The sequence below is a fragment of the Amblyomma americanum genome, chromosome 6 (assembly GCF_052857255.1).
Source record: "Amblyomma americanum isolate KBUSLIRL-KWMA chromosome 6, ASM5285725v1, whole genome shotgun sequence".
NCBI classification, from domain to species: domain Eukaryota; kingdom Metazoa; phylum Arthropoda; class Arachnida; order Ixodida; family Ixodidae; genus Amblyomma; species Amblyomma americanum.
The window spans coordinates 74,537,533-74,564,572 of record NC_135502.1 but is presented as its reverse complement, the minus strand read 5'-3'; the positions used below and the strand labels follow the sequence as shown (position 1 = coordinate 74,564,572).

General features: G+C 44.7%; 1 protein-coding gene across 4 annotated transcripts in view; it reads right to left on the bottom strand.

Moving 5' to 3' along the window:
• Positions 1-27,040, bottom strand: part of LOC144093712 (ubiquitin carboxyl-terminal hydrolase 25-like) — a 90,359-nt gene that overhangs the window by 56,069 nt on the left and 7,250 nt on the right. For 2 of the 4 annotated variants that reach the window (XM_077627318.1, XM_077627319.1), the window contains exons 3-8: positions 17,628-17,792; positions 15,957-16,126; positions 11,691-11,961; positions 10,078-10,220; positions 4,064-4,140; positions 1,423-1,571 (exon numbers count right to left, since the gene is read on the bottom strand). In XM_077627318.1, the coding sequence (XP_077483444.1) occupies positions 1,423-1,571; positions 4,064-4,140; positions 10,078-10,220; positions 11,691-11,961; positions 15,957-16,126; positions 17,628-17,792 (975 nt within the window). The remainder of the gene's footprint in view (positions 1-1,422; positions 1,572-4,063; positions 4,141-10,077; positions 10,221-11,690; positions 11,962-15,956; positions 16,127-17,627; positions 17,793-27,040) is intronic. The other 2 variants (XM_077627320.1, XM_077627321.1) reach the window with 1 other exon arrangement.

The window sequence follows — 27,040 nt, the reverse complement described above, 5'->3', positions numbered from 1 at the left end:
CAAAAGACTGGGCTTGCTGAATTCACTGAGGAAACAAATAAAAATAAAAAATGCTTTCACACTTCCGTTGGCTAATGTTCAATCAGCAGCAAGTCAAAGTGCACTAAGCACCATAGCCTCAAGCCCTTGCCATGCAATTCTTCACATGCTGCCGAATTTAAATAGCAAAGTTGTTGATAGATTTTTCTGACTGCGACATTTCGGACGATTTACACTCCAGACTTGCGCAGCACAGTGGCGCACATCCTAGAGAATGTACAGCCGTGGCTGAAATTTCGGACGTGTCGCGTCTGACGCCGCTATTTTACGTGCGATCATCAGCTTAAAATAAGTGAATTTAATTGTCGGACCAATGTCTTTCATTATTCATTTTTTTTCACACAACATCAGCGAATGAAATCAACTACCAGAGAAAATCACTGAATGTCGGAGTGAAATGCTGTTTTGGGCTCTGCTGTCGGATGTACAACAGCTTGCGTGGTGCCATTGTTTTTTTCTATTTGTTAATTTGCTTAATCGTCCCTAATGCATGACCACTGCATTGCTGCATTCTTAGGCAATTATATTTTTTCTTTTCTTCCTTTCCTCACACCGGCCTCATGCGAACAAAATGTATTCTTCCCCCCCTACAATACTGCCTTCGGATGCTGGAGGTATTGTAAATAAATTTCTCCGACTTAATTCACCCGGCATACGATAACACACTGTGCATCTGTAATTGCATGTCTGTACCACTGCTGAAGGACGCTATGGCCTGAGACGTGCCGAAGTGCCGCCGTATGCCAGTCGGAGGACGCGGTACCTGCGATTTCTATGATGGGTCTATGATAAAGCAACCCCGCGACACTTGGCTGTTCATGACGGAGGCACATCATCGGCACAGGCCAGCATTTAATGCAGCATAGTAAACCGAGCACCCGTGCTCGGTTTACTATGCATTAAATGCATGAAAAGAGCAAAACATGCCACTGAGCTAAGAGACAAGGCTTGGTAAAATTTTCACACTTTATGCATGAAAACAATGGCACTTAAGCAATTTTTTGTGTAACAGCCATAACATAGAGATCAAAATATTTACACAAAAACCTTTCGAAGCCATGCAAGAGAAAGGTTTGAAATCATTACATCACACTGTTTTCCCATGCTGCAGAAACTACCAATTTAGGATAGCCAAATCATAGAGGAGCACAAAAGCAAGAACTCCAACATGAAAGCAATGACATCAAATATATGGCCAAGTTTCCTAAGCCACCCACGGCAAAGCATTTCATGCTTGCAGGCATTCTTAATCGCAAGGCAACTTTGAACCCAGCCACCTCATTCAGTCGTTTTCCACCTGGCCGTACTCACTGCACAAGGTGCCACCACATGTGTCCAGTGCGAAATAACCCAGTTGAATACTAAACTCTGCTTAGGGCTCACCTCTTGGTTCGACCGCTGAGTCCCTGATGATGAAGAGCTCTCCGGTTCCAAGTTAGTGGTAGCAGCCTCCAAGCTCTCATGGATATCATAGAATCCGTTCACTTGGAGTGGGTACTGCCCAAAGGCTTCCTCATACGAGAAGTGCCTACCTGTATCATGTACAAAACAGACCATAGAATGTAGGTACTGCTACAATGTACAAAAGAATTCTTTACCGAAGCTCTTGTGCCATGATTATGCAAATCATGATTGTGCCATGATTATGCAGAGTCGGGCTCCAGTAAAGTGCCTCGACTACATTTTTAATGCAGTTTTTTTGCCTAATTCTAGTAATACTATGGCACAGTAGAACCCCTCTATAGTAAAGCAACTTGGACCAGCCAAAATGTTTACTATATGAGGGTGTTTACTATATGAGATGTTGGTGATGGCATGGCTCTGAGGATGCTCGTTGGTAATTGACTACTCATTAAACACAGTGCTAGTTTATAAAATGAACCCTCACAAATGCCTTCCATCCTGCTCTTAATATCCGTTTATGTGATAATTATTTATTTTCAGTTATCACATCTGATGTTACCAGGTTTTTGATTTTACTTACATCTTGTGAAAGTACTGCATTCGTACGAATATAATGTGGCTATGAATTTAACGCAAGTTTGATTTCATGCGAAAAAACAAAGTTTTGCGCGAACACGACGTCAATTTTCGCAGCGTCAACATTGTTTAAGAGGCAATAACTAAGAAACGCACGCGACACAGTCCAGACAGCACAGCAGCGAGAAGCACAGGGAAGCGGCGGCACCGCTAGCGCAGTGCCACCGCTTCACTGTGCTTTGCGCTGCCGTGCTGCGAATGTTCGCCCTTTTCTTCCCTTTTCCTATTCTTCACCGCACATTTACCGTCTTTCCTTTCGCAGCGACCAGCACTGCCTTCTTTCAGCGTTCATAGCCAGCTTAACTTTTTTCGTGCGCAGCGTGCTTTGCCTTTGACCCCAAAGACTTCCAGAAGTTGGCTTCTTCTCCTATCTCCCAAGCTTCATGGTGAAGCTATCTAAAAAAAAAAAGCCCCGTTTTATCGTCCTTTGCATCCATTTGCCTCTGAATGTTAACCTCGCACGTGCCGCGTTCTCATCATTCCCTGGGAAGTATGTCGCCACGGCCAGACACTCTTTACTATAGTCATTTCTCTCAAAAAAATCTTTTAATCGAAAAAAATGCAGTCATCTATGGAGGGGGAAATAGTACCATGGTTTCAGTTTATTACAGTCGAGCCCGCTTATAACAAACGTGAGCGTCACGCGGTGTCCATTCGTTAAATCCCGAAGTTCATAGTAAGTGGACCACAGCTTTAAAGACAGTTGCTTGTCAAAACACAATTTTTTCTTTGTGAAAAAGTCAGTGATGGACGTCTGTTTTTGAAGCGCAGATCCGATGAGGGAGGTTTCCAGTTTATTTAAAGCAGAAGCGTGCTCTTTGCCAAGGCCCTTGGCATAGACAAGCTGTCTGAGGCTTTCTATGTAGCCCATTGCTACAGGCACGCTTATGGGTGCTGGCTCCGAAGTTTCATCCTCATCCGATTCCTCCGCGTCACTCTTGTCCCGCACTTCAGGAACGATGCCCTCGTACGTGCACGGTTCCGCAGTGTCGGCGTCGTCATCGGCAGAAATAAAATCATTCCAACCAATGTCATGACCCCCTATGTCGGAGTCAGCAACGCACTGCCACAAATCGCCGCCGCGCTGGTCATCTTTCGAAGCATCGGGCTCGGCATCAGACACTGTGTCGACGAAGCCGGCCTTGTGGAAGCAGTTCCGCTCGCCAGTGGCCGTCACCTTCGTCCAGGCCGCTTTCATCATCTCTACCGCTGAATACAATGAAAATGGGTACAGTGTTCCCGTCCGCCATCCTGAATTACAACCAGGGCCCGAGATTTGAACGAAGCCAACGAAACGTCCGCACCGCAACAAGAGTGACAAAAGCGCGCGATGGGGTAGATGCGCAACATGCACAAGCGGCAATCAAACTAAAGAAACAGACGCACAGCACCAGCGGAGAGACCAATGAGGGGCGTCCGTGAGCGTCAGTGCATCCACCTCTTGGCTCCCACGGAAGGCCTGCTTCAAGGAATGTGGCCTCCGTGATTGGCACCGGCGGCAGTTGATCACGGAGGCCACGTGCAGATTTGCAAGAGTGAGGAGAGGAGAGCGGAGTTGCGAGGAGCGGCGGGAGGGCGATCTTGGAAGGCGCGTCAGCGGGGAAAGGGTAGCTCGCTTGAGAGCGGCACAAAACGGGGCGGGCAGTTCGCCTGCGATAAGGCTCGGGAAAAACATACCGCGCACCGGGCGCATAAAGGGGTCGGAGGCAGGTTATCTCACATCGCGGCGCCGGGTTTACGCCGTCCGTTCACTGTAACCTATCAGCAGGGCTTAATGACGTTTGTTATACGTGTGATTTTGTGCCATTGAAACAATGTATATTTTGACGGTCGCGCCGATCTCGTTCGTTATAAGCAACAGCTCGTCTTAAGTGGGGCCGTTATATGTGGGCTCGACTGTATATCAGTTTACTGTAGCAGGGTTCTACTGTATAGCCATTAAACACTATTGCATTAACTGCCACAGTCTGAAACACGGGCTTACCATCATTGTCTCCCTCACATCGGAAGCTTCCATAAAACAGTTCCAACATTGGGTTGGATTGCTCCATGCGAGGTATGCTGCAAAGACAAGAGTTGAAAAACTAGTGTAAGACAGCAAGAAATCTGAGTGGCAAGTTCTTCATGAAAGAGAAGTACAACATGACAGCGAACATTTGTTCTTCTGCGGATGTTGAAAAGAAAACAAGAGCAATTTAATTACAGCTTTATCAGCATTGCACTGCACTTCTCACATCACGATGCCCAAGTATAGGCAATGAATTTCAATGAATTGCATTAGGCAATGAATTGCACACAAGGTTTTATGAATAAGAATTCCACCTAGCATAAGAGCCAAAATAATTAGTGCCAAATGGCTGCAATAACGACAAGTGCTAAAACAAATGCCAAACATCAAAAGAACACTAGATGCCGCAACATACTTTGAAATTTACAAACCCAAGGAAAGAACAAGCTAGCGAGCAAAGAATTCTTTTTCACTTGAAGCAGGCATGCTCAAAAACCAAAGTAATTAAGCCATCGCAAGCAAATGACAAAATAATGGCTATTTTAAAATGCGAGTGCGACAGACGACAGTGCAAAGCTTGTGAGCGAAAAAAGATTAGAATTGATTCAAAATATCTCAACCCAAACAATACCATTCAATATGAGTGCAAAATCCACGTGTTTTCACAGATCTACTGGCATCATTCAGGATGTGGCCGTCCTCGGAAGGGTGCGTTGCAGCGACCATAGAATGGTAAGGTCTAGAATTAGCCTAGACTTGAAGAGGGAACGGAAGAAGCTAGCGAAGAAAAAGACCATTAACGAGTTAGCCGTAAGAGGGAAAGCACAGGAGTTTAGGATAGCGCTGCAAAACAGATACTCGGCTTTAACTGAGGAAGATGATCTTGATGTTCATTCAATGCACAATAACCTGACATCAATAATTACGGAGTGCGCAGTAGAAGTAGGCGGCAGGACAGTTCGAAAAGATACCGGGAAGCTATCTCAGGTGACGAAAGATCTGATTAAGAAGCGCCAAAACATGAAGGCATCTAACACTACCGACAGAATAGAACTAACGGAGCTATCAAAGTTAATAAATAAGCGCAAGGTAGCCGACATAAGGAAGTTTAATATGGAGAGAATCGAGCATGCTCTAAAGAACGGAGGTAGCCTAAAAACAGTGAAGAGGAAACTAGGCATAGGTAAAAACCAGATGTATGCATTAAGAGACAAGCAGGGCAATGTCATTAGCAATATGGATAAGATAGTTAACGTAGCCGAAGAGTTCTACACAGACCTGTACAGTAGCCAATGTAATCAGAACGCTAATGAGAAAGACAGCAGTGCACAGCAATGAGTCATCCCGCCAGTAACGAAAGATGAAGTAAAGAAAGCCTTAGAAGCAATGAAAAGGGGAAAAGCAGCTGGGGAGGATCAGGTAACAGCAGATCTGTTGAAGGATGGAGGGGACATCGTGCTAGAAAAACTAGCCACCCTGTATACGCAATGCCTTATGACCTCGACTGTACCAGAAGCTTGGAAGAATGCAAACATTATCTTAATTCATAAGAAGGGAGACGCCAAGGACTTGAAAAATTACAGGCCGATCAGCTTACTATCCGTTGCCTACAAAGTATTTACTAAGGTAATCGCTAATAGAGTCAGGGCAACGTTAGACTTTAATCAACCAAATGATCAGGCAGGCTTTCGTAAAGGATATTCTACAATAGATCATATTCACACCATCAATCAGGTGATAGAGAAATGCGCAGAATATAACCAACCTCTATATATAGCTTTCATTGATTACGAGAAAGCATTCGACTCAGTGGAAACCTCAGCAGTCATACAGGCATTGCGTAATCAGGGGGTAGAAGAGCCTTATGTCAAAATACTGGAAGATATATATAGCAACTGCACAGCTACTATAGTCCTCCATAAAGTCAGCAATAAAATTCCAATAAGGAAGGGCGTCAGGCAAGGAGACACGATCTCGCCAATGCTGTTCACCGCATGTTTGCAGGAGGTATTTCGAGGCCTGAATTGGGAACAGTTGGGAATAAGAATAAATGGAGAATACCTAAATAATCTGAGATTTGCTGATGACATTGCCTTGCTGAGTCACTCAGGAGGTGAACTGCAAATCATGATCAACGAGTTAGACAGGCAGAGCAGATCGATGGGTCTAAAAATTAACATGCAGAAAACCAAGGTAATGTTCAATAGCCTAGCAAGGGAACAACAGTTCACAATTGGCAGCGAGAGCCTAGAAATTGTGCCGGAATACGTCTACTTAGGGCAGGTAGTGACAGCTGATCCGGATCATGAGAGGGAGATAACTAGAAGGATAAGAATGGGGTGGAGCGCATATGGCAAATTCTCGCAGATCATGAGTGGCAGTTTACCAATTTCCCTCAAGAGGAAAGTGTACAACAGCATAATCTTACCGGTACTCACCTACGGGGCAGAAACGTGGAGGCTAACGAAAAGAGTTCAGCTTAAGTTAAGGACAACGCAGCGAGCCATGGAAAGAAAAATGATAGGTGTAACGTTAAGAGATCGGAAGCGGGCAGAGTGGGTGAGGGAACAAACACGGATTAATGACATCCTAGTCGAAATCAAGAGAAAGAAATGGGCTTGGGCAGGGCATGTAATGCGAAGGCAAGATAACCGCTGGTCTTTAAGGGTAACGGAGTGGGTTCCAAGAGAAAGTAAGCGTAGCAGGGGGCGGCAGAAGGTTAGATGGGCGGATGAGATTAAGAAGTTTGCAGGCAAAGGGTGGATGCAGCTGGCAAAGGATAGGGTTAATTGGAGAGACATGGGAGAGGCCTTTGCCCTGCAGTGGGTGTAATAGGGCTGATGATGATGATGATGATGATGACTGGCTGAATAAAAATCAAACTGGTGGTGGCACAACCTTTTGTTTCACATCTTCTGGACGAATAGCTTGAAGGTAAAAAAAAAATGCTGGGAATGGAGTGGACCACTCTTACAAGACCTTATTCTACCAGCCAGACACAAAACAGTGGATCAGTTACACAACTAATTCTGTGTAGTCATCTGTGGAACAATTTCATTACAAAACAAAACTAAAACACCTGTTACAACAACAGCAACCACAGTCCAACTCTTTTGTATCAAAACAGCCTGTAACAACATATACCGTATGTACTTGCACGATTGTAAGTCGACCCATTTTTTTTAATTTGAAAGTCTGAAGTGAGGGGGTCGACTTACAATCGAAACGAAAACATCGCACTATAAGTAAAGGCGAGACAAACGAGATATCAGGCATGCTACAGCATGTTTGCATTTTTGGTGCGTGGCTCCGTCATATCACTCTTGGTGCTGGCCTTGAGCAGCTGCTATGTCAACGCGCTGAACTGGCATCCCCTCCCCGTGCGTGCGGGCGGCGGCCGATGGAGGCTATCGATAAACAGTAAACTGGCACCCCACACGCGGCTGCTGACTGCGGTTGCTGATAAGTGGCGGCGGCCCGATAACGCAATCACGTTCTAAGGGAAGCTCAAGCGTCCAACAAGTTTTCTTTTTACTTTCAAATGCGCGCTCGGCGCTCAAGACAGCGTTGATAGTTGATGGAAGGGCCGCTGTTCCAATCGAGGCAGCACCCCCCTCGGAACGGCAGCAGTGCCTGGGAGTGTTGGGAGCCGACGGAAGAGCCGACGCCATTCACGCGTAGTTGCTCTTTGGCCCTGACGCATTTGAATACTGCCGGCCGCGTTTCACAAGTTTTTAATGTAGTGCTTCGTCAGTCATCATTTGTGCTCCAGGTCCGGCAAGCGACCGTCACTCGTTCACGGCTACATTCAAGATGGCTGCCATTTTTTACGCCGAAGAAACGAACAGCCGCGCGCCGGGCTGCAAGTTCGACGTTCACAACAAGGTGATACAGGTTTGGCAGCTGCAGCGAGGAAAACTTTCAGCTGTTCCACGTGATGCCGTGATGTGGCTGTTTGCGAAGCGCGGGATTTCGCTGGACGACGACGTTAGAACGACGTGCTGTGGGACCACAGCAGCGATCACGACGGCAGCGCTAGTGAGAACGATGATGCAAGTGTGGACGAGTAGTCCGGTGACTAATACATTTTCGTTTCGGAATGTGCCCACAGGCACGCCCGCGTGCGGCAACCGATAGTGGCTGGCGATAAACGGCAGCCACTGGATAATGCTACCGCGTTAACTATTCAAGGCCAAGCTTAAACAACCTCGAAAGTTTTTTTTTTTTTAGTTTTCAGAAATGTGATTTGGGGGGGGGGGTCAACTTACATTCGAGTTGACCTACAATCGTGTAAATACGGTACTAGCGGTGTCTTGTTAATTAGAACTCAGTGAATTAGAACAACAATAATTTTTAATAAAAAAAATCGGATGAAGTTGTTCTCAGTGTCCCTAATATTTAAGGGGGGACTAGCTTTTAAATAGCGAAAAATAAGATTTTCTAAAGATCATAGTATCTGCCCATATGGCTGTTTCCATGCTGTCCTGAAGTTTCATAGCTGAAACCTACTGAGAAGTAGTAAAAAAAATTTGTTGTCTCGAACAAGGTGGCACTGCAAAAGTTGAAGAATTGGCATTAGAGTAGGCTCCCTTTAATATGAACTTGAAAGGACCATGAAAATGTGTTAAGTCTTATCAGAAGTTCACCTTAACACAAGTGCCCCAGAATGAATATGCGAGCATGCTACTAGGTGTGTCCAAATATTAGGTATTCAATTGAAACCTTGAAGTATTCGTCACGAGCGAGTAACGTTTCTGTAACGCTTGCTTCATATTATTTTTCGTTCAGTGTACCTCCTCTGGGATCCTCCTCCAGATCTGTACCAGCCAGATGTCAGCTCCTGGCGGGGTGTCTGAGCTTACTACAGCTACTGCAGCCACTGTCCTCCACGTGAAGTTGGCTAATCAAGCACAACAGTGCGAGCAAAAACGGGAGCTAGCACGAGGTACATGGAGATGGGTGCCTCTTTAAGACTCCTAAAGCAGATTGGCAGTGGGTGTGCGGTGTGTACGCCTAGTGAGTGTTCATGGAGCCCTTGCCTAAAAGCAACAGATGCGCAGAGATGAAACTGCAATTAAGAGCAGCAGTTGGAGGTCTCACAGATAGGTCTCACACTCCACATATACATCAGCACCGCACGCAGGTCAACTCGACCAATCCGCCCTTTTCACAAGGCCACTCTGCGCATGCTCTTCTCCTCCAGCTCCACTGGTTGAAAATGAAACCGCCTGCCCTTACTGCGCATGCGCAGTTCAGGTTAGTGACAGGCGCATGCAGTCAAGCCAATTTTGACAACTTTGCAGGTGCAGTTGCCAACTTTGCAGGTGCAGCTGGCGGCTCTTCATGGAGCCAATTTGCATCCGTGTCTCCCACATGCATTTGTTTTAAATCAGTAGTAGAAGAATTCTGGACACTCCCGAAAAGCACCACATCTTGTGAAAAAGGCAGATTTCGGGGGGCAATTTATGCAGAAAGGCGACAATTTCAATGAGTCAGACAAAGCTTTAATGCACTATTTTTTCATGCTATGAATTTTTGTGTTAGAAAAATGCACGATTTTGAAATTGCTTACTGTGCCATTTAGCCTTTTTTTTGTGTGTGTGTCAGGAGTATTTGAAATAATCACTTCAAAATTATTCGAAAAATTATAATTCCCTTCGAATTCACTCCGAACCAAAACAAAACACTATTCGCATGCCCCTACCAAATGGGTGTTGCACGAAAACAATGAATAAAATAGTGCTCTTGCCGAACCAGCGTACATTATGAAATCCAGTGACTAGTGAACCAGTCTTTTACCACATTTTGTTGAGCCAGAAGGCTTCCTACAAGGTGTAAAAGAAAAAATTGTAGAAATAAGTTCTTAAACATAATGCTGAAATTGTGTGCATTTATTTTCGGGAGCAATACTAAACCTGTGAAAAAAAATTTTATCTAATCCCTAAAGTTTGCCCTGAAAGCTGTGTCCCCCTTACGTGATCGCTACTTACGAGCCTGGGTTGCTGCAGCGTGCCAGCTGAAAGGCATCCTCAAGCCACTCGAGTAGCTTGTGTGTAAATTCGGACACATCTTGCTGCTGCTGAGCCTGGTGTTGTGGCTGTGGCTGCTGCAGCTGCTGCTGATGGCTGGGGCCCTGCAGATTCCAATGAGCACTGTTAGGAGTGTGTGGTGGCAATGGCATCTTCTTCGACAGACATAGTTGCTGGCACTACTTGGTGCTAGTCTGCCTTACACAGCAAAACTTCATTAAATTGACAACCATTAATTCAGAATGAACTGGCACGCCTCTGGTCCTTTTTTCTTTTTAGAATGCATCTGTGTATTTCCCATGCTTCTGCCAGCGTGGTTGCTCCGTTCTTCCAGAGTGCAGAAACTATCCACTCATCACAACACGTTCACAGCGAGATGGAAATTACATGCAACGTCGCCACGAAGCCTTCACTATTTTGCAGCAGCTCTGTTTTGACATTCCCTACAGTGTGCGCTTAGTAAAGCATGCGATGGAACTTCGAAAATCGTCATTGTTGTTGCAAATTCTTGCACCTCAAAAATAGATCACCACAGCACAGGTTTTCACGAAATAGATTTACTTAGATGTGGACGTTTTTTGCCTGTTCTTTCGGGGTCATTTGATAATTCAACTAACAGATACTTTGGACATTATCCCCATCGCCTTGAAGTCCAAACTAACGAAGTTTTATGCAGCAGTTGCAAGAATGTATGTAGGAAGGCGCTAGGTACAGGATCGCATGGGGCAGGACAGACAGGAAAGAAGGGTAGTGGAATAAAGGCTTGTGTTATTTGCTAAACTGTGACGGCTTTATAAGTCACTGCTGCAAAACTTATTAAAAAGAAAATACCGTGCCAGCTTATCTTGTCACAAAGGATAGGTGTAGACACAAAATTTCCGCACTGAGTAGTGGGACACACCGACTAGTGGTATGCAAAGCAACTTGGACGGATATTGCATGTGACATGAAATAAGATTTAAAAACACACTGCTTCACTAAACAAGTCCGGAACTCTGGTGGTATTATCTGTAGTCTCCCAAACACACACAGCACAACTTCATTCTCGGTCAACAATAACAAGTTAGGACTTCTAACTCACTGGGAGCATGGCAAGAGATTTGTACACTGTCAAAAGAGACCTGACTGATCACTTTAACCATTAAATAATTCACATAAAGAATAGTACTGCTGAGTACACTACAAAACTGCAAATAGTATTGCTTCAGTGTTATTCAAACTCATCACTTTGAAACATTACATCGCACTACGTCTTGCTATGCTGGGCCACATTAGCACTCCAAAGCTGTACATGGCCTATGAGAGTTGCCACAGTGGATGACTCTGGATTAAATTCAACCACCACGCAAAACAGTACATATGCATGTTTGCATTTGGTTTCTATAGAAATGAGGCCGCAGTGGCGGCCACATTAGCATTTATCTACAGTCCTACATTACTTTTACCTACAGTCCAGAAAAAAAACATGAGCAGCTAGACTTAAGAACAAAGCAGTTCCCCTCAGCCTCGTTTGGTCTCGGACGGATAGGTTGCACAATAAATTGCACAAGTGCAATGGGTCTGCCAGCACCCACCTGAGATCCACCTGCACCACCTCCCGTGCTGCCTGCTGTGCCAACAAAGGCGTCACGCAGGAGCTCCAGGGCACGACCGGGGTCAACATACTTGCGCCGCGAGCAGCCCAGCAGAGCAAACAGGGGCCTCAGCTCCAGCATGAGCCCCAGACTGCGGTGCTCCTGTGGCGGCCGGCCATCCTCCCGGATGGGCGGCCCAAGCGGCTCAAAGGCCAGCACCAAGCGCCGAAACATGGGCAGGTGGAACAGGGACTGGATCACCGCTGAGAACCTGGATGCAGTTTCATAAAATGAAACAGACATTTAAGTCAGATAGGCGACTTTACGGTACGTTCACCTTCACTCAGATTTATACCGAAATTAAGTTCACGCTCACAGAGCAAGCACTCTGTTTTGCCTAAAACCTAAGCCTCGCCAACTAACATGCTAGAGCATATATGCAAAATTCCTCAATGTTCCAGCGAACTTTAAAAAGAATTAAATGAAGCAAGTTCTAAATTTCCTTATCATTGAAGAAAAGGCTTCTAGCATGCAGAGATGTGATTCAAGCTGACACCAAGACTTTTGCAGTGCAAAAAGCGTTTCTGATCAATGTTTGCTCCAGGACTACCAACCTATCTATGGGTGGTGGCCTTTTCTTCACACTTTCGCCACCAATCTGTCACTGAACCAGGTGAAAAAATAAACTGATTTTATACACGATTTTAGTTTCACTAGGTGAATGTCGCCCTGTTTGTTTCACCCCAGCGCGGCCTACGCCATCATGGGCAGATAATTTCTGGCCCATAAGCTGCAGGCAGAGCAGCCTCTGGAAGTGCCATTTGCTCGTTTTACTTCTGCCAAGCCTAGAAATTGTGCATGGGGGTTCGCCTCGTGTTCATCCTCGTGAATACCATGCCATCAGTGCCTGCAACACGCAACCGGGACCAGGCGACCGTGCTTCGATAGAGCAAACGATCAGCATCCTTTCAATTCCTGTGTGTACTTTTTGTCACCAGTAGCCTGTAGGGTAAACATGGCACAAGGCATTGCATGATGGGAAAATCAAAATCTCCAAAAACTCAAAATAGAGGAGAGTGATCGAATATCTACGCTTTTGAGCAGCAGTTTCTCCTGAAAACTGTCGCTGCGTGCTTGGCCATGGCGAGTGCGACAATTTAGACTGCAGAGTCATCCCGTTAGCAAACACTCTGGAGACAACAGCGAGCTACGTGACCAAAACAAATCCACGTCTGATCATTGCAATCTTTGTTTACGGCAATATGCGTGATGGAATTGATATTCAGTCAGTGCTGCTGTTCGTGTAGGGCTGTTCATACTAGGAGCGATACCAGCCAGTTCATTGAAAGCAATACGCATCCTTGCCTACTGCGCTCCCGCCAGTAATCACTAGCCCAAAAATTCCGAAAAATGCTCCTCAACTACACAGGTTGATAGGTTGATGTGTTAATGTAATGCCATTACTGCTCACTGGAAGGCCGAATCACAGCGCCTGTGTTGAGAATTCCAATCTGGTTTGGCTTGGTTTATGTGGATTTAATGTCCCAAAGCAACTCAGGCTATGAAGGACGTCATAGTGAAGGGCTCCGGAAATTTCGGCCACCTGGGGTTCTTTCACCTCCATCGAAATTTGACCACCGCGGCTGGGATCGAACCCGCCTCTTTCAGGTCAGCAGCTGAGCGCCGTAACCACTGAGCCACAACGGCGGCTTGAATTCCAATCTCAGCTGGGAAGGGGCACTCCTCAAGTCGCAACATTTGCCATGTCTGGCACGGTTGTGAATCATTAAATCAAGTGGACATATTTACAATGCATTCGATGTGCTTTCACTCGAATGATTTATTACAATGCATGGCAAAGTTTACTGCTGCGTGCATGCTGTGTGTTTTCTTCTTTTGTTGCAGTCAGCATTTTCGCTCACTTTGCAGTTCGGTAAAAAGTTTTGTGTCGCCACATTCACTCACGCCATGCTACTTAAATGCGATCTGGGTTTTCGATTAAAGGCATGTTTTTTTTTTGTTTTTTTTTTAGGTGGTAATGCCTACATGCTCCCGATGTTCGTGAACATGTGGGGTGGCTAAAACGAGGTTGTAGCCAAATTTGTGAAGTCCCTACACTGCGTGCTGTTGAATAAAAACAGCTTTGACCGAACCATCCAAAAACCCAGTCTCCTAAAATTATGTACATAGTAGTTGGTAGGCTAGGCGCTTTGCTTTGTTCCACAGTGGGTTTCCTCCTGTCAGCATTTCTTTCACAAAGTGCACCGAACATATGCGTAAACTTGTTGGTGTAAGTGATTTCTGTTCACCAACAACGTCCACTGTCGAACTTGGGGCCGGTGGGAAAGTGGTGAAAAAATAAACATCGCAGGCGCACTGAGACGTCTGCATAACTTGGTGCACATACATACTTGCGGAGTTTTTTTTTTCTACTTTTGTTGACTACTGCCGCAGCCTGCAATTCATGTCTAGAGGACATTGGCGTTGCGCACATCATTGGAGCTGCTATACAGATGCGAACACATGCTTGACCGGTAGCTAACCAGCCGGACGTTGCTCGATGCTTCGGATTAACAGCCCAGGGGAGGATGCCCAAGAGCGCACGTTTGAGAGTATTGTTCCCTCTCCTGCCCGCTCCTCTTCAAATGGTGTATTTTGATCTGAGACTGACACATAGTGATGGCAAGCACACAGATGAGAGGCAAGAACGCTTCCGCAGACCTCAAAACTAAGTGTTTACTCAGGCAAACTTAAGCTCTTGGACACAAGAGGCTCGGGAGTAGAGGGACAAGAATGGCCGCATCTGTCAGCTGTGTCCCGTTTAAGCACGACTCAGCATTTTAGAGAATGGGTGCATGTCTTTGCAAAAAGACTCACATGGTGCAGAATCACTCTTGCATAATCACTGGTGTTTGAAAACAATCTGGTAGTATCACAAACACAAGATAAGGCCAACTGCTGGCAATGATAAACGGAATACCATATCTAAAATGAACAAAACTAAACCCGTGAGAATGTGAAAGCACGAGCTAAGCACAGTGACCATGTCCTGCCCATCTGCCGAGACACTGAGCACACGTGCATGCTCACAAAACAAAAATGAAAGGATGATGTAGCAGCCAAGCATGAGAACGATGGTCGTAACCAAGGCCAAGAAGGCGGTCCCTTTTGCTCAAGCATCTGTAGATGCTGAATCATAGATCTCGAGGACAAACTGTGTATCATGTGGCTTGAAGTCAGGGATTCAGGCCGATAAACTCATGACCACGGACAACGGGGATGAAAAAAGGAGGACACTTTTCACTACAAGATTCTGGTGGAGGAACAAAGTGGATTTAGAATAAACACTATTGTGTATGGCCACCCTGCTGCTTTTCCTACTCTTTTTTTTTACAATGTAAAGTTGGTTTTGCACTCCCAGCTCTTTCATGGCAATCCAGGCTTTTTGAAAGCAACTGTGTTTCATGCAGCGAACATCGTCATGGTCATCCTAGTCCACATCTATAAGCAATGCCACCATTGAAGCCACACGACAGTTACGCTGCGCCTCCATTTTGGTGACTATTCTCAGCCCAGGGCCTGTGTCCAAACTTGCATCCCTTTCGAAATCGCCGCAAGGGACATTTCCGAAAGAAATACTCAGGCCGCAGCAGCCATGGCTACCGTGCACCGTGTCACCGACCTGCTGTCAAGAGAGTTGCTTCATGCGCTCTGTCGTCTGCTGGTTTTGTCCATCGCGTGACTGTCACATGGGGACAGTCAGCACACAGACAGTCCCCTGACTTGAACCAACGTCATGGATTTGTCCACGAGCTCATCTGTTGTGTGAATCCACCTTCACCAACGTTTGTAGTGAAGTACACCCAACAGTAAACTTTTTCTTTGAAAATTTCAGCATTCAGAACATAGGTCATTAATTGCTTTACCAATTCTCATCACCAATCTTAAGTGATAACTTCCTTCTGGCATATGCAGCACTGCAGAACCAAAGCAAAACTTTACAAAATGAGGTGGACTGAGAAATTACCATTAAATCTGCTTGTCTCAGGTGTACAAGCCTATTTAATCTATGTGACCAAGCGATTAAATAAGCCAGTGCTTAGTTGGTGCTCCTTGCATATTCTTGACATCCACAATTCTATGCGGTCAGTTACCCTATTTGAATTACAAATTGCAAGATGGGGAATCTTGCAGACATTCTAGACAATTAATCCACCATCCATATAACCACATAGTGCAGTAGACAAAGATCACAAGACAACGCACCAGCAGGTGTTGCCAACGTTCTTGATGCCCACAGGCCAATCACCCTGACGTCTACGTTCATACGGGTTGGCTGGATCGAGCCAGGCATCGGCCCCCCGTTTCCGCTTGCCCCCAAGGCTCTGCTCCAGGGCGCGGCTTATGTCCTGCTCCTCAGCAGAGACGCCTGCCACCTAGAAAAAAAAAAAGTTTTAAGCATGCAAACGTCATGCCCACACAAGCTACCCACAGCACAATGAGGCCCCAGTACATTCGTAACAATCAAAGAGATAAGTGCTAAACATGCCCACTTCATATCTACACAACTACATGACAAGCAGATACCTCAACTCCATGAAACAAGCACTCAGCCTGACCTGTCATCCCCACCAAAATGTGCTCAGCTTTGTCTCATTTCTTCATGAGGCCTACCAATAATGTCCAAGATGCCAATTTTTTCTCACACTAGTACTGAAGAGGTTGCTTAATTTTTTTTTTTTAGGTTTGGTTTATGGGGTTTAACATCCCAAAGCGACACAGGCTATGAGGGATGCCGTAATGGAGAGCTGCAGATAATTTCGACCACCTGGGGTCCTTTAACGTCCACTGACATCGCACAGTACATGCGCCTCCAGCATTTCTCCTAAATCAAAATGCAACTGCTGCAGCCGAGATCGAACCCGCGCCTTTTGGGTCAGCAGTCAAGCACAATTAACCACTAAGCTATCACGGCGGCTTTAAAAAAAAATTTTTTCTGTTCTGTTCTGGAGTTTAGGTTTAAATATCTGAAATCCTTACAGGTGCGCAAATAAAAGGCTACGGTCATCAGTTCCCTTCTATACAAATAAATGTGGACCACAGTGCACATATCCTATGCTACTTCGTTTTTTTGCACATAAGAAAAATTCAACAGTGACGGCAATTTTAAGAAGTGCAGCAGTAAGTTACGCTTCAGCCATTACCCCCCCCTCTTATTTTCTGGAAGCATCAACGCTACGCTCACAGGTTTGTGCTGCTCTGGCTCCTGTAGTAGTCATAACTGGTGCCCTCATGGGGCTTCTACCGCACTTGACATTTTCAAATTTTTAGATTCCTCCACATGTTCTCCAACTGTTGGTCAAAATTCCCTTGACAGATAAACGACGAAGTGAGTGATGAAATACAAATTAGATGGCAGCTACAGCAGCTAAGGCTAGGCACTCATTTTTTGCTTGCTTAACCATAGCACATGGTCAACTGTAATGTGCACTCTGTATTGCGGTGGGAAAAAAAATGCTGCTAATGCCCAGGAAATGCAATGACGACTTTGGCATGAATGTCATGGGTTAACAGTGGGGAGCTTTAGCACAGTGCAAGCATATCAGAGCAGCCAGCAGTGCATTGTGCTATTCTAAAATGCCCTATTTTCATCGCTCTTCTCCTGCCCATTGCCAATCACAGTGAACCAACAGTGACGACAGATGTTTGCTTGGCATTGCTACGCTTTTGGCTACTGCAGCAGCAGACAACAGAGCGGTACATGCAAATGCTTAATGTGTCATGCATGTTTTTATTTATCATACCCTTTATCCCACAGGAAAGCATGCATTACCCATCCAAATCAGAGGAAAAGAGAAGAGGAGGAGAGGGGCAGTGAGGAACAGGAAGTGTAGCCTTGGGCAAAAGAAACTAGCATGCTCTGCAACATGCCCCCACCTGCTGTTCCTGTAGGGAGAGGGCAATTGCTTTTTGAAGGTCGTCGCCCTCGCCCGTAAGGTCAATGACCTTGGCAGGGCGTTTCTGTGGGGAAGTGGCCGCGCCCATCTGGCTGCTGGGCACCGTGGCACCATCGCCCACCGCTGCTGCTGGCCTCACCCCCACCTAGGGACACAGCCGGGAACAGAGACAGCTAGCACACCCCCCAGCATGAAAGCTCTTTGCCTTACAGCGCCTGCCTGCACATTTCTGACCATGACCATGATACCAGTGGTTCTGGCTGTCACTCCTGCTGCACTTTTACGCTGTTCTCTGGACTCTATTCCTGACCGGTGCCAAAGCATGGAGCACAGATGCTTTGTTCTCGATCTGCACTTCCACAGAATTTTTTGGCATGAGTATCAACATGTACTCGGAACTTCAAAACAAATGTGACTTAAGCTTAGGTCACTGTGCATTAGAAAAAAAACACTGCAGCCAGATGCCAATGCTTGTCAGGAATGGCAGCTGTCCACCATCCACAGCAGACTCATCACCACCCTTAATAGCTCAGCCCTTGCCAAATCCTGCATGTGCACTGTGGTGAATACCAGTGATGCGAGTAGCACAGTATACAGCATGAGCCTTTGTTTCGATGCCATAGTCTGACCAGCACATGCTGGTTAAGACCGCATCCAATTTTCCGCTCAGCAGCACACTCAGTTTCAGAAGGTGAACAAAGAGCAATTGCCCGAGACAAACAAGCATAAACACAACAGATGCATGAAACCACACAGCCATATCTCCAGCACAAAAAGCACCCAGTAAAGCACCGAGGTTCACTTGTTTGGATTCTGCACAGCAGACCATTTCCAAAATATGACGTCAGCTCCGCCACCATAACTGCATCCCATTTCTGCCTACACAGTGATGTGGCCTATTATTGGCATACATATCCTCAGCTCAGGTTGTTTATGCCAGTGGCATGACTTGTCCTTTCTGAAGTCCTTCCTCCATAGCATCTGTTGCACATCAAAATTTACATTTAGTACTTCATCCACTACTGAAGCGCAACTATCCTAGTGGAAGCATGGCTATTCACTAAGGGCAGTTTAAAGATTCGTGAAAAGGGTCTACTTGAAAGCACAAAATATAAACACGCCGATCACAAGCTTCAAGATGCGAGGCTTCACAAACTAAATTAAGTAGACAAGCTGCATTAAGCCATCCTTACCGAGGCAGCCACTAGCAAGACCTCTTGTACAATACCCCTACTGTCGCAACAGTAATTTCACATTGTGCTGTTTATGAAAGTTACAAATTTTCATTTTCTGCAAAATAAAACAAGTGTACATTAAACATGGCACTTATAAACTGCAAGAAAGAATTCCAAAGTTTGGTGACCATTAACAGGCAGACAAGACATCCCTTTTACCTAAAATATCCTACAGATTTCAAAACTTGTGAAACTACTCAAGTGCGTTGGTTGCACATGCTCAAGAGCTTGGTGCTACCAGTGAGGTGTGTTTGGTGCCCGTGTTAAGGGGGTAATGCGGCAAATAAAACTATTTTCATTATTTACACGTAAAATGTAACCAAATTTGGAACAAATATGCAACTTTTTATGCTGATTTCAAAACTGCATTTCTTTTAAGCTAGCTGGTACAGTTGCCGAGTTATTATATTTAGTACCCTCATAAAGTCATCACTGAGGAATTAAATAACTGAGGAGAAAGTACAAAAGTTATGTACAAAGTTAAGTACAAAAGGCATACTGGGCATTTAATGCCCAGTACTGATGAAATTAAGCGTTAACTCCAGCAAACATAATTACATGAAAGTGTTTCTTAAAAATAATAACTCTGTGCAAAAAAAATATGTTCTACTGTCATTCATTAAAAAAGACTGAAGGGAGGAGTGATAGCAATTGCAGAAAACGTGAAAACTGAGAAAATCAACCTTAAAGTTTATTCACTTGTTTCTGCCCCATTTATCACCTTGTATGCTGTTGCTTTTAGTCAGAGAAATGCCATATTGCAACCAAGGAAAGCTCTGATCTTATCTCACTTCTTCATGGTGATACTAAGATAGTGCTGCTCCATCATGGGGAAACCAACGGAATGAGACAATCAGAAAGTGATTCACTCGATTTTTGACAACCACAGATCAAAAAAAACGATTTCCCAATTTGCACTGTAGATCTCACTCAAATTTTTTGTCACGAGACAGATGAAGACCTGTGGGTTACTAAAAAGAAATAAATTGAGAGACTGAAAATTTTGAACACATTAGCCATTTGCTACGTATCCCTTTAAGGCACAATGTCCAATATTGATTTCAGGCTTAACTGCATGACCACTGCAGACCTACATATGCAGCTGAAGAATGGCTGGCAGTTTAGCATCGCTAAGCAAGAAATATTTTGTGAAAGCTCAGTTTTTTGCAGGCAGGCACCACCGCCAGGTACTTCAAAGCACAAATGAGGTCTCCACTGACCGAGGGAGCCAGTTATTTCCTTTCCTTTCTATCTCAGAGACTTCACATCCACCTGCAGATTTAGGTGGTAGGCTAATAGTGCTTTTTGTGCACAGATGGAAGCTGCAGAAGACGACGTACAATGTAAAGCGCATGAATGTGGCAGTTAAACACGAGGTGTGATTGGTTGTGGCGATAGCATAGTGCTCTCGTACAGTGGCCAGCGAAGCTGATCTGTTCATGCCGCCCTGGGTTCAAAACACAGTCGTGGCAATATTTATTTTGTTTCTGCATGTATCCGAGAGGGTTCATGTCTATCGTTGGATTTTGCAGGGTAGGAGGTTAATAGTGCTGTAGCACTAAAAAAGAAAATGCCTATCTTTTATTCCCACCCCACACCCTGCGACAACACTAGCAGAAAGCATGTCACGCAAAAACAACATTAGCACAGGACATGCAGCTGACAAATCATGAGAGAATGCTGACACAACAAAACACAAAGCATAATGGTTAATTTTATGTGCCAAACAAACACTCTCCACTAGGAGGCATGATGCAGAGAAAGGCTAAGAATTAACTTCAAATACCTAGGGTCCTTTAATGAGCGTTAAAATCTTATTACATGGCGATTTTTGCATTTCACCTCCATCAATATGCATACACCACAGCCAGGATTGACCATCATAAGCTCTTAGTTAACTGTTAGTAAATGTCTTAGTTTAACAAAAATAGCTCTATATACAAAAATGTATAAAGGATTATTACACTTGAGAAAACAATGGATAGCCAGCAACAGTCAACATTTAAGTAATGCCTTCTGGAGTGCTACAGGCGTTGGTTCTCAGCTCATTCCTGTTATTAAAATTATGGGGACACTTAAGCAAAGTTAAGAGTGCAATGCGACAGTGGCTTGTTCAGGATCCACTCAAACACTTCTGGCTGGAGCTCTCGGACGCACGCCCATACTCAATCAGGAGCAGCTGGCAGCTGACGCGGGGGCCGCGCCTTGATTTTCAAAGCGGCCACGCGTTCAAATTTGGGCTTGCTCGTGCAGGTGCCCGCGTGCTCTTGGTTTTGGACTAACTTGCGCACGGATAGAAGTTGATGAAGACGACAACCAAAGCACAGTGCGAGAGCCTGGTATTTAAACATGTGGGATGTTCAGCTCTGGCGATGGCGTACTGGTCTGATGCAATGGCCAGTGAACTTTACCTGCTCAGGCCGCAGCAGGTTTGAATTTGGCTCGCGGCCATAAATTTTGTTTTATCTATTTATTACGTTATTCGTCTACCTGACACACACGCTAACTGCTAGGCTTGTCCTCTCCAGTGACGATACTGATACAGCTGCAGCCTCCCAGCTCCTCCGATGGTAATAGATTTCCAAATTTTGCGGTATGCTGTGATTGATCCTTGGTGGTCACATGACAGCCATGACGACACTGTCTCGACCAAAAAGAGAATTTCGTCTCTGACATCAGTGGGGTTTTGGTGTGACGACACCTGCAATGCTACCGCATTAACTAACTCAAGTGTAGCGTCTTGAATGATGTTATTAGCAATTTTATACACCCAATACTATGTGCAATCTTGAAGACTGACACTACTATTACTGAGTTTAAAAGGAGTGACTGAAGAGATGCAACTGAATCGTGTATGAACTTGCCAAAAAATAGTGCACGCATTTTTTGCGAGAAAAAGTAATGTTGACCACTATATTAAACATTATAAATGGAACAAGACTGACATCTGAGCTTAATAACCTTGGCATCTAACAAGTTGGATGTTCTGGCAATGTCAGTTTAAGCAGCTGCAAAAGCATGTGGTATAGAGCAGAATCTCGGTGATATGAACGTGGTTGATACAAGTTTCCCAATGATACAAATTCGTAAAATTCCCTCGCCGGAACACATTGTGCACAATGCGTGGAATTCCAGATGTTCCAAACTCTCTTGCACCACTAGGGATGATAGGAATGCACGAGCCGCGACTGCACTCTTGAGCACTAAGCGCTAACCGTGCGGTGCGCATCACGAGCCCTCAGCCGTGGTTAGCGGCCCACACGTCGGCGACATCGCAAACAGTATCCGTATGGTACGCACAGCAAGAAGTGAGCAAGAAGTACACTGCGGACATCACGATCGCCAGTTGCGCTGTACGCATCGCGAGTAGCGTGCTGCGGCCGCATGGCCGTGAATAAATCCAGTCAGCCATAAACAGACCTGTGTGAATGCATTTTCTATGTTTCTGCATACGAATTTTGTTTGTTTAGATGATACAAAATTTCAGATACGAATTTTTTCGCGACCTCGTGAGATTCATATCCCCAAGATTCCACTGTACTAGGCAGGCCATGGCGTAACATAAAGCATTTTTGCTAAAAAAGACAAGAAAGATGTGTTGTGTAACATATATCAACTTACACTAAATTATGCATGTATGAGGTTAGAACAGTCTTCAATATCATGTACATATTTATTGAATTCTGGAATTGAACATAGTGTAAAAATTTTGACCTCGGAATTTTTATATGTTAGGATACATGTTGCCTTTCGCCGCAATCACTCTTCAAAAACAGAGGAACTCAGATGTAAAACCAACGAGGTGAAGAACAATGTGCCCTCCATCATTTTGAAGGGGAGAAGAACACTCCGCCCTCCATGTCAATTATCATTTTGCCTCGTCCCTGCTTTTGCCGTGCTTTCCTGTTCTCTAATCGTTGCTGTTCGCTCTTCTCTATATTAGAATACTTCATTATCGCACCCCTCCCCACCACTGTAATGCCCCATTAGCACTGTTGGTATGATGACAAAAGAAGAGAATATGGGATAATGCTGGATCAAACAAAAAAATCAACGGAAAGCATGTAACACACAGGAAAAGAAGAAAACGGGACAATATGCTCAATTTTTTGCCGAGAGTCTTCTGCTGGTTCTGTCAAGCGCTACCATGTACCAACTGACCCAACCCTTCATCATTCTTGCCTTCCAGCTCATAAAAATGATATCTCCACTTGATCTTGTTTTGAAAGGTAACACCCATGCTCCCCACAATATTCAGGTTCCTGGCTCCGTTCATGCCAGCAGAACAAAGCTTAGAAAGAACAATGCTAACCTCAGTGCACTACTCTGTTTAGCCTGGCACAATTTACTTCACTTTTTTTGAAGTGTTCAGCTTGAAATGATATTCTAAAAACTGTAGAGACAGAATCGAAATACAGTCAAGCCCACTTATAACAGCTGCAGTTACAGCGAATCCTCGTTTATTACGAACGAGGGTGGTGCTACCGTCAAATTACGCATTACGGCAATGGTACTACGTCTCAGATATAACGAACAAGCATGGCAGAGTAGCTTTGTTCGTAGGAACGAAGAGACGTGTTAATTCGGCCCCACAGTCGAAAAACCTGCGTATCCATTGGGTGCGAAGTTTGAAGAGCACCTCTGAGCCACCGTGACTCCCATCTTTGGAAAGAATCTGGGTCCTAACAAGACGACAGGAAATAACGAGACACTGCCAATAAAACGGCGCAGCTTTACCAAATGATGCCGTCAAAAACGAATTCCCTGTAAAGTGACACCTGTGCTGGTGAAAGGCACTCCAAAATTTTGCATTAACGTGTTTCTGTGCACAAGGATGAATGGCTGCAACCGGCAGCTGTCTTAGTAAGGTGCAAATCACGACGCCGACATTGAAAAATGATACACTGACGAAGCCATTGTATGCGAAGTACGAGCATTCAGACTCTCAAGAATCTGATGACGAGAAGCCCACCTGCCACCGGCTGCCGTGAATGCTTTAATCATGGTCAGTTAAATCATGTACTTAAAGCAGCTTGATGCTTGGCTTTGACAAGTAACATACTTATGACCACCTAGAGTTCTTTAACGTGCACTGACATCATACAGTACCAAGGCCCCTAGAGTTTCGCCACATCGAAATTAGACCACTGCGGCCAGGATCGAACACGCGTCTTTCGGGTCAGCAGCCAAGCGCCATAACCACTGAGCCACTGCTGCAGCATGTGAAAAACAGTGCGAACTAGATGGGGCACACATGAGAAGGAAGACACCATAGCGCATGTGGTGCCTTCCTTATCTTGTGTGTTCCGTCTAGTTTGCACTGTTTATCACCAGGAATATTCACCAACTAGTCCAAAATACTTCTTTCAACACTCAAGCAGCATGGCTGCACTTCAGAATGCCAGTGTGTCTGTTGCGCAAGTGTGCATCAAAGTGAGGTGCCAGATGACAAGCACCAGCTCTAGGTCCCTCTACACCTTCACCAGATTTGCTTCAATGTGTGGCCGTATCGGACACACTGGCCATCTGAAGAGCACTGCCCCACCTCTCGAGAGTTCAAGCTAGGACCTTGTACATATTCACAGCAGATATTTTGGACTGCATGGAGTCAAAAAGTTCGATTTTCCAGCTGTTTCGGCCGAAAGGTAGTTTATTAAACCTAGTACAGACGTGAGAGAGCATTCATAAGCCTTGGTTCTATGCAGCCACGTTCGTTACCATAAAAATCGCCATCCTCGATTTAAACAGAGTTAGTCACCCTAATGAAGTCAGTCTAACAGATTGGCTTGGATAGGCTTGGCTATTCGTTCTTCGTAGTTGCCTGTCGAGATAATGTCATGATCTTCGTTACCAACAATGTGGACTACAAAGAGCAAGCAACATTATTGAATACGTGACAGCAGCAGCATTCACCACGGTTTAAAAACAACGACGATAACAATGACAACGCCTCTGGTGCCAAACAGATCAGATCAGATGGGGCGGGGGGGGGGGGGGGATTTATTTGGAAATGTACACTTCTTTCGATGGGTGTCCTGTCTCGGTGGTATACATGACCATCGTTACCCATGGAAACAGACTGTTCTTGCTTTGCACAGTGTGTGCATTTGTTCGCGGCATGACCCATGGCCGTGTCGGCACTGTCTGGCATCGTGACATGAGGTCGTGTGTAGATGACTAAAGCATGACTCTGGTTAAGTTACAGCCTAATATTATCGCTTGCAAGTGGAACGTGGGAAGTGACAAAGTTGACGATCCTTAAAGCTGGCTTTTTGCAAAAGAATGATTTTTCAGACTCAAAAGGGGCCCAGGATTTGGTCCGAATAATCTAAAAGTTCGAAAAATCTGTCACCTAAAAAACTATCTGCAACTATAATTAGTTCATCATGATCACGCAGGCAACAAATAAAAAGGAGACTGTCTCTTTACCCAGACATCAGCACCATAAAATTGGCTAGCCTAATATACAGCACTATATTTGTGAGCATCTGTGATATCTGACAAGAAATGCTCATGTCAGAAAGTGGTCTGCTGAGAGTGGAGATTTGAAACACCGGAGCATACCAACTTGTAAACCAACACAATCACCTGCAGCGCATATCTCTGCACTCAATTGTAGCATACTCTATATCCTACACAATTGAAACTGGTCTGCAAGAACACAATTATGCATTAAGTACCTCAGAAATAGCAGACCTACGCTCCAGTTACTGCATGAATAGCTAGCCAGGCAATAGTAAAAAAAAATACAAGTTCACGATGGTGCTCCTAGAAAATATTGTGCGGCCGCATCCTACTAATGGCACTTTGATGACAGAGTGGGTAGGTTACCTCTATAACTGCATACAGCATGCATTAGTCACAGCAGTCTCACTCACTCTCTAGCATTTTACATGCTTATTTCATGTAATGTAATGTTCAGCATCGCATTTCTGAAAAGTTGCACCTCTGATTAACCACTTTGCAAGCTTTTGTGGGAAATTTCTGAGCGTCTTAGGTAGTGAAAAAGTTCTACTTAGTCGGTTTACATATGATGAAATAAAATTTTCCTTATATGCATGAGACAACCTTCCACAACAGTAAGCTAACCTTATGCATGAACAATGTTCCTTGAAATTTGCCCAAACCAAAGTGAGGCAGACACTTTATAGTACATGTTCATAAATAAATCTATTTCCAATTCAGTAGCTTCACAATTCCTGCTCAGACATATATCCTTTCCTGAGGCTCAGGCCAACCATAACCATTAAATACAGTGACCTTCCATTGAAGGTCATTCCCTCCATTGAAGGTTGCATTCCCTCATGAAAAAATGACACCATGTGAGTAGAACAAGCCTATCTTGAAGGAGGAAGAGGGGATCGAAGTGAACTTTTCAATTTTTCGAATTAGAGGAACAAAATTTGGCAGGCTGGCTTGAAATAGCATCAGTAAGATATAAAGTTTCACGATGATGTCTTCAGCAGGATTTGGTTTATCGTTGTTTATATGCCATTCGCATGTTGCTTGCTCAAGAAAAACCTAGCATAACAAAACAGGCTATGGGTCTGTAAATGCTTTTAACATTTCTTTTTATTTCTCTGCTCTTTTTTTGAAGGCCACAGAATGCACCTACCTTCCTTTTATGTTTAGGATGTATCATGCTCTAATTACCATGTAACAAAACCATGTGAGCCTAGACGATAAACCTGAGTCTGTCTCGATGCGACCACATTTCAGCAATAAGAACAGAACAAATGGGACAAAATTCCGTGCACCCACTGATGTGCTACGGTTTCCACAACCAAGGTGATAAGCTCGAAACAAGCTATCCAGAAAATAAGCCTCAGGGTTCTAAACTAGCACGCACTATGTGTGTAGATGCCAACAAAAATATTCATTTGGAGCACTTAAAATGTTTTTTAGGAGGGGGGGTGTGTGAAATATTTCAGTACAACATAGTGTTGTAGATGCCAAAAAAAATGACTTTTCAAAAATACTTTTTCGCAACGTCTTGACTTGCCAGTGCGGATGTGCCCTTAGTGCTATGAACTGGAAGTACAAATTTACACCTCGCTTGCCTTTTACACAAAAACAGTAAAGGCTACTGCACTGCAACATTGTGCATATAGACTAAAGAACCAATGGAGGAGGAGGAGGAGGAGGAGGAGGAGGAGGA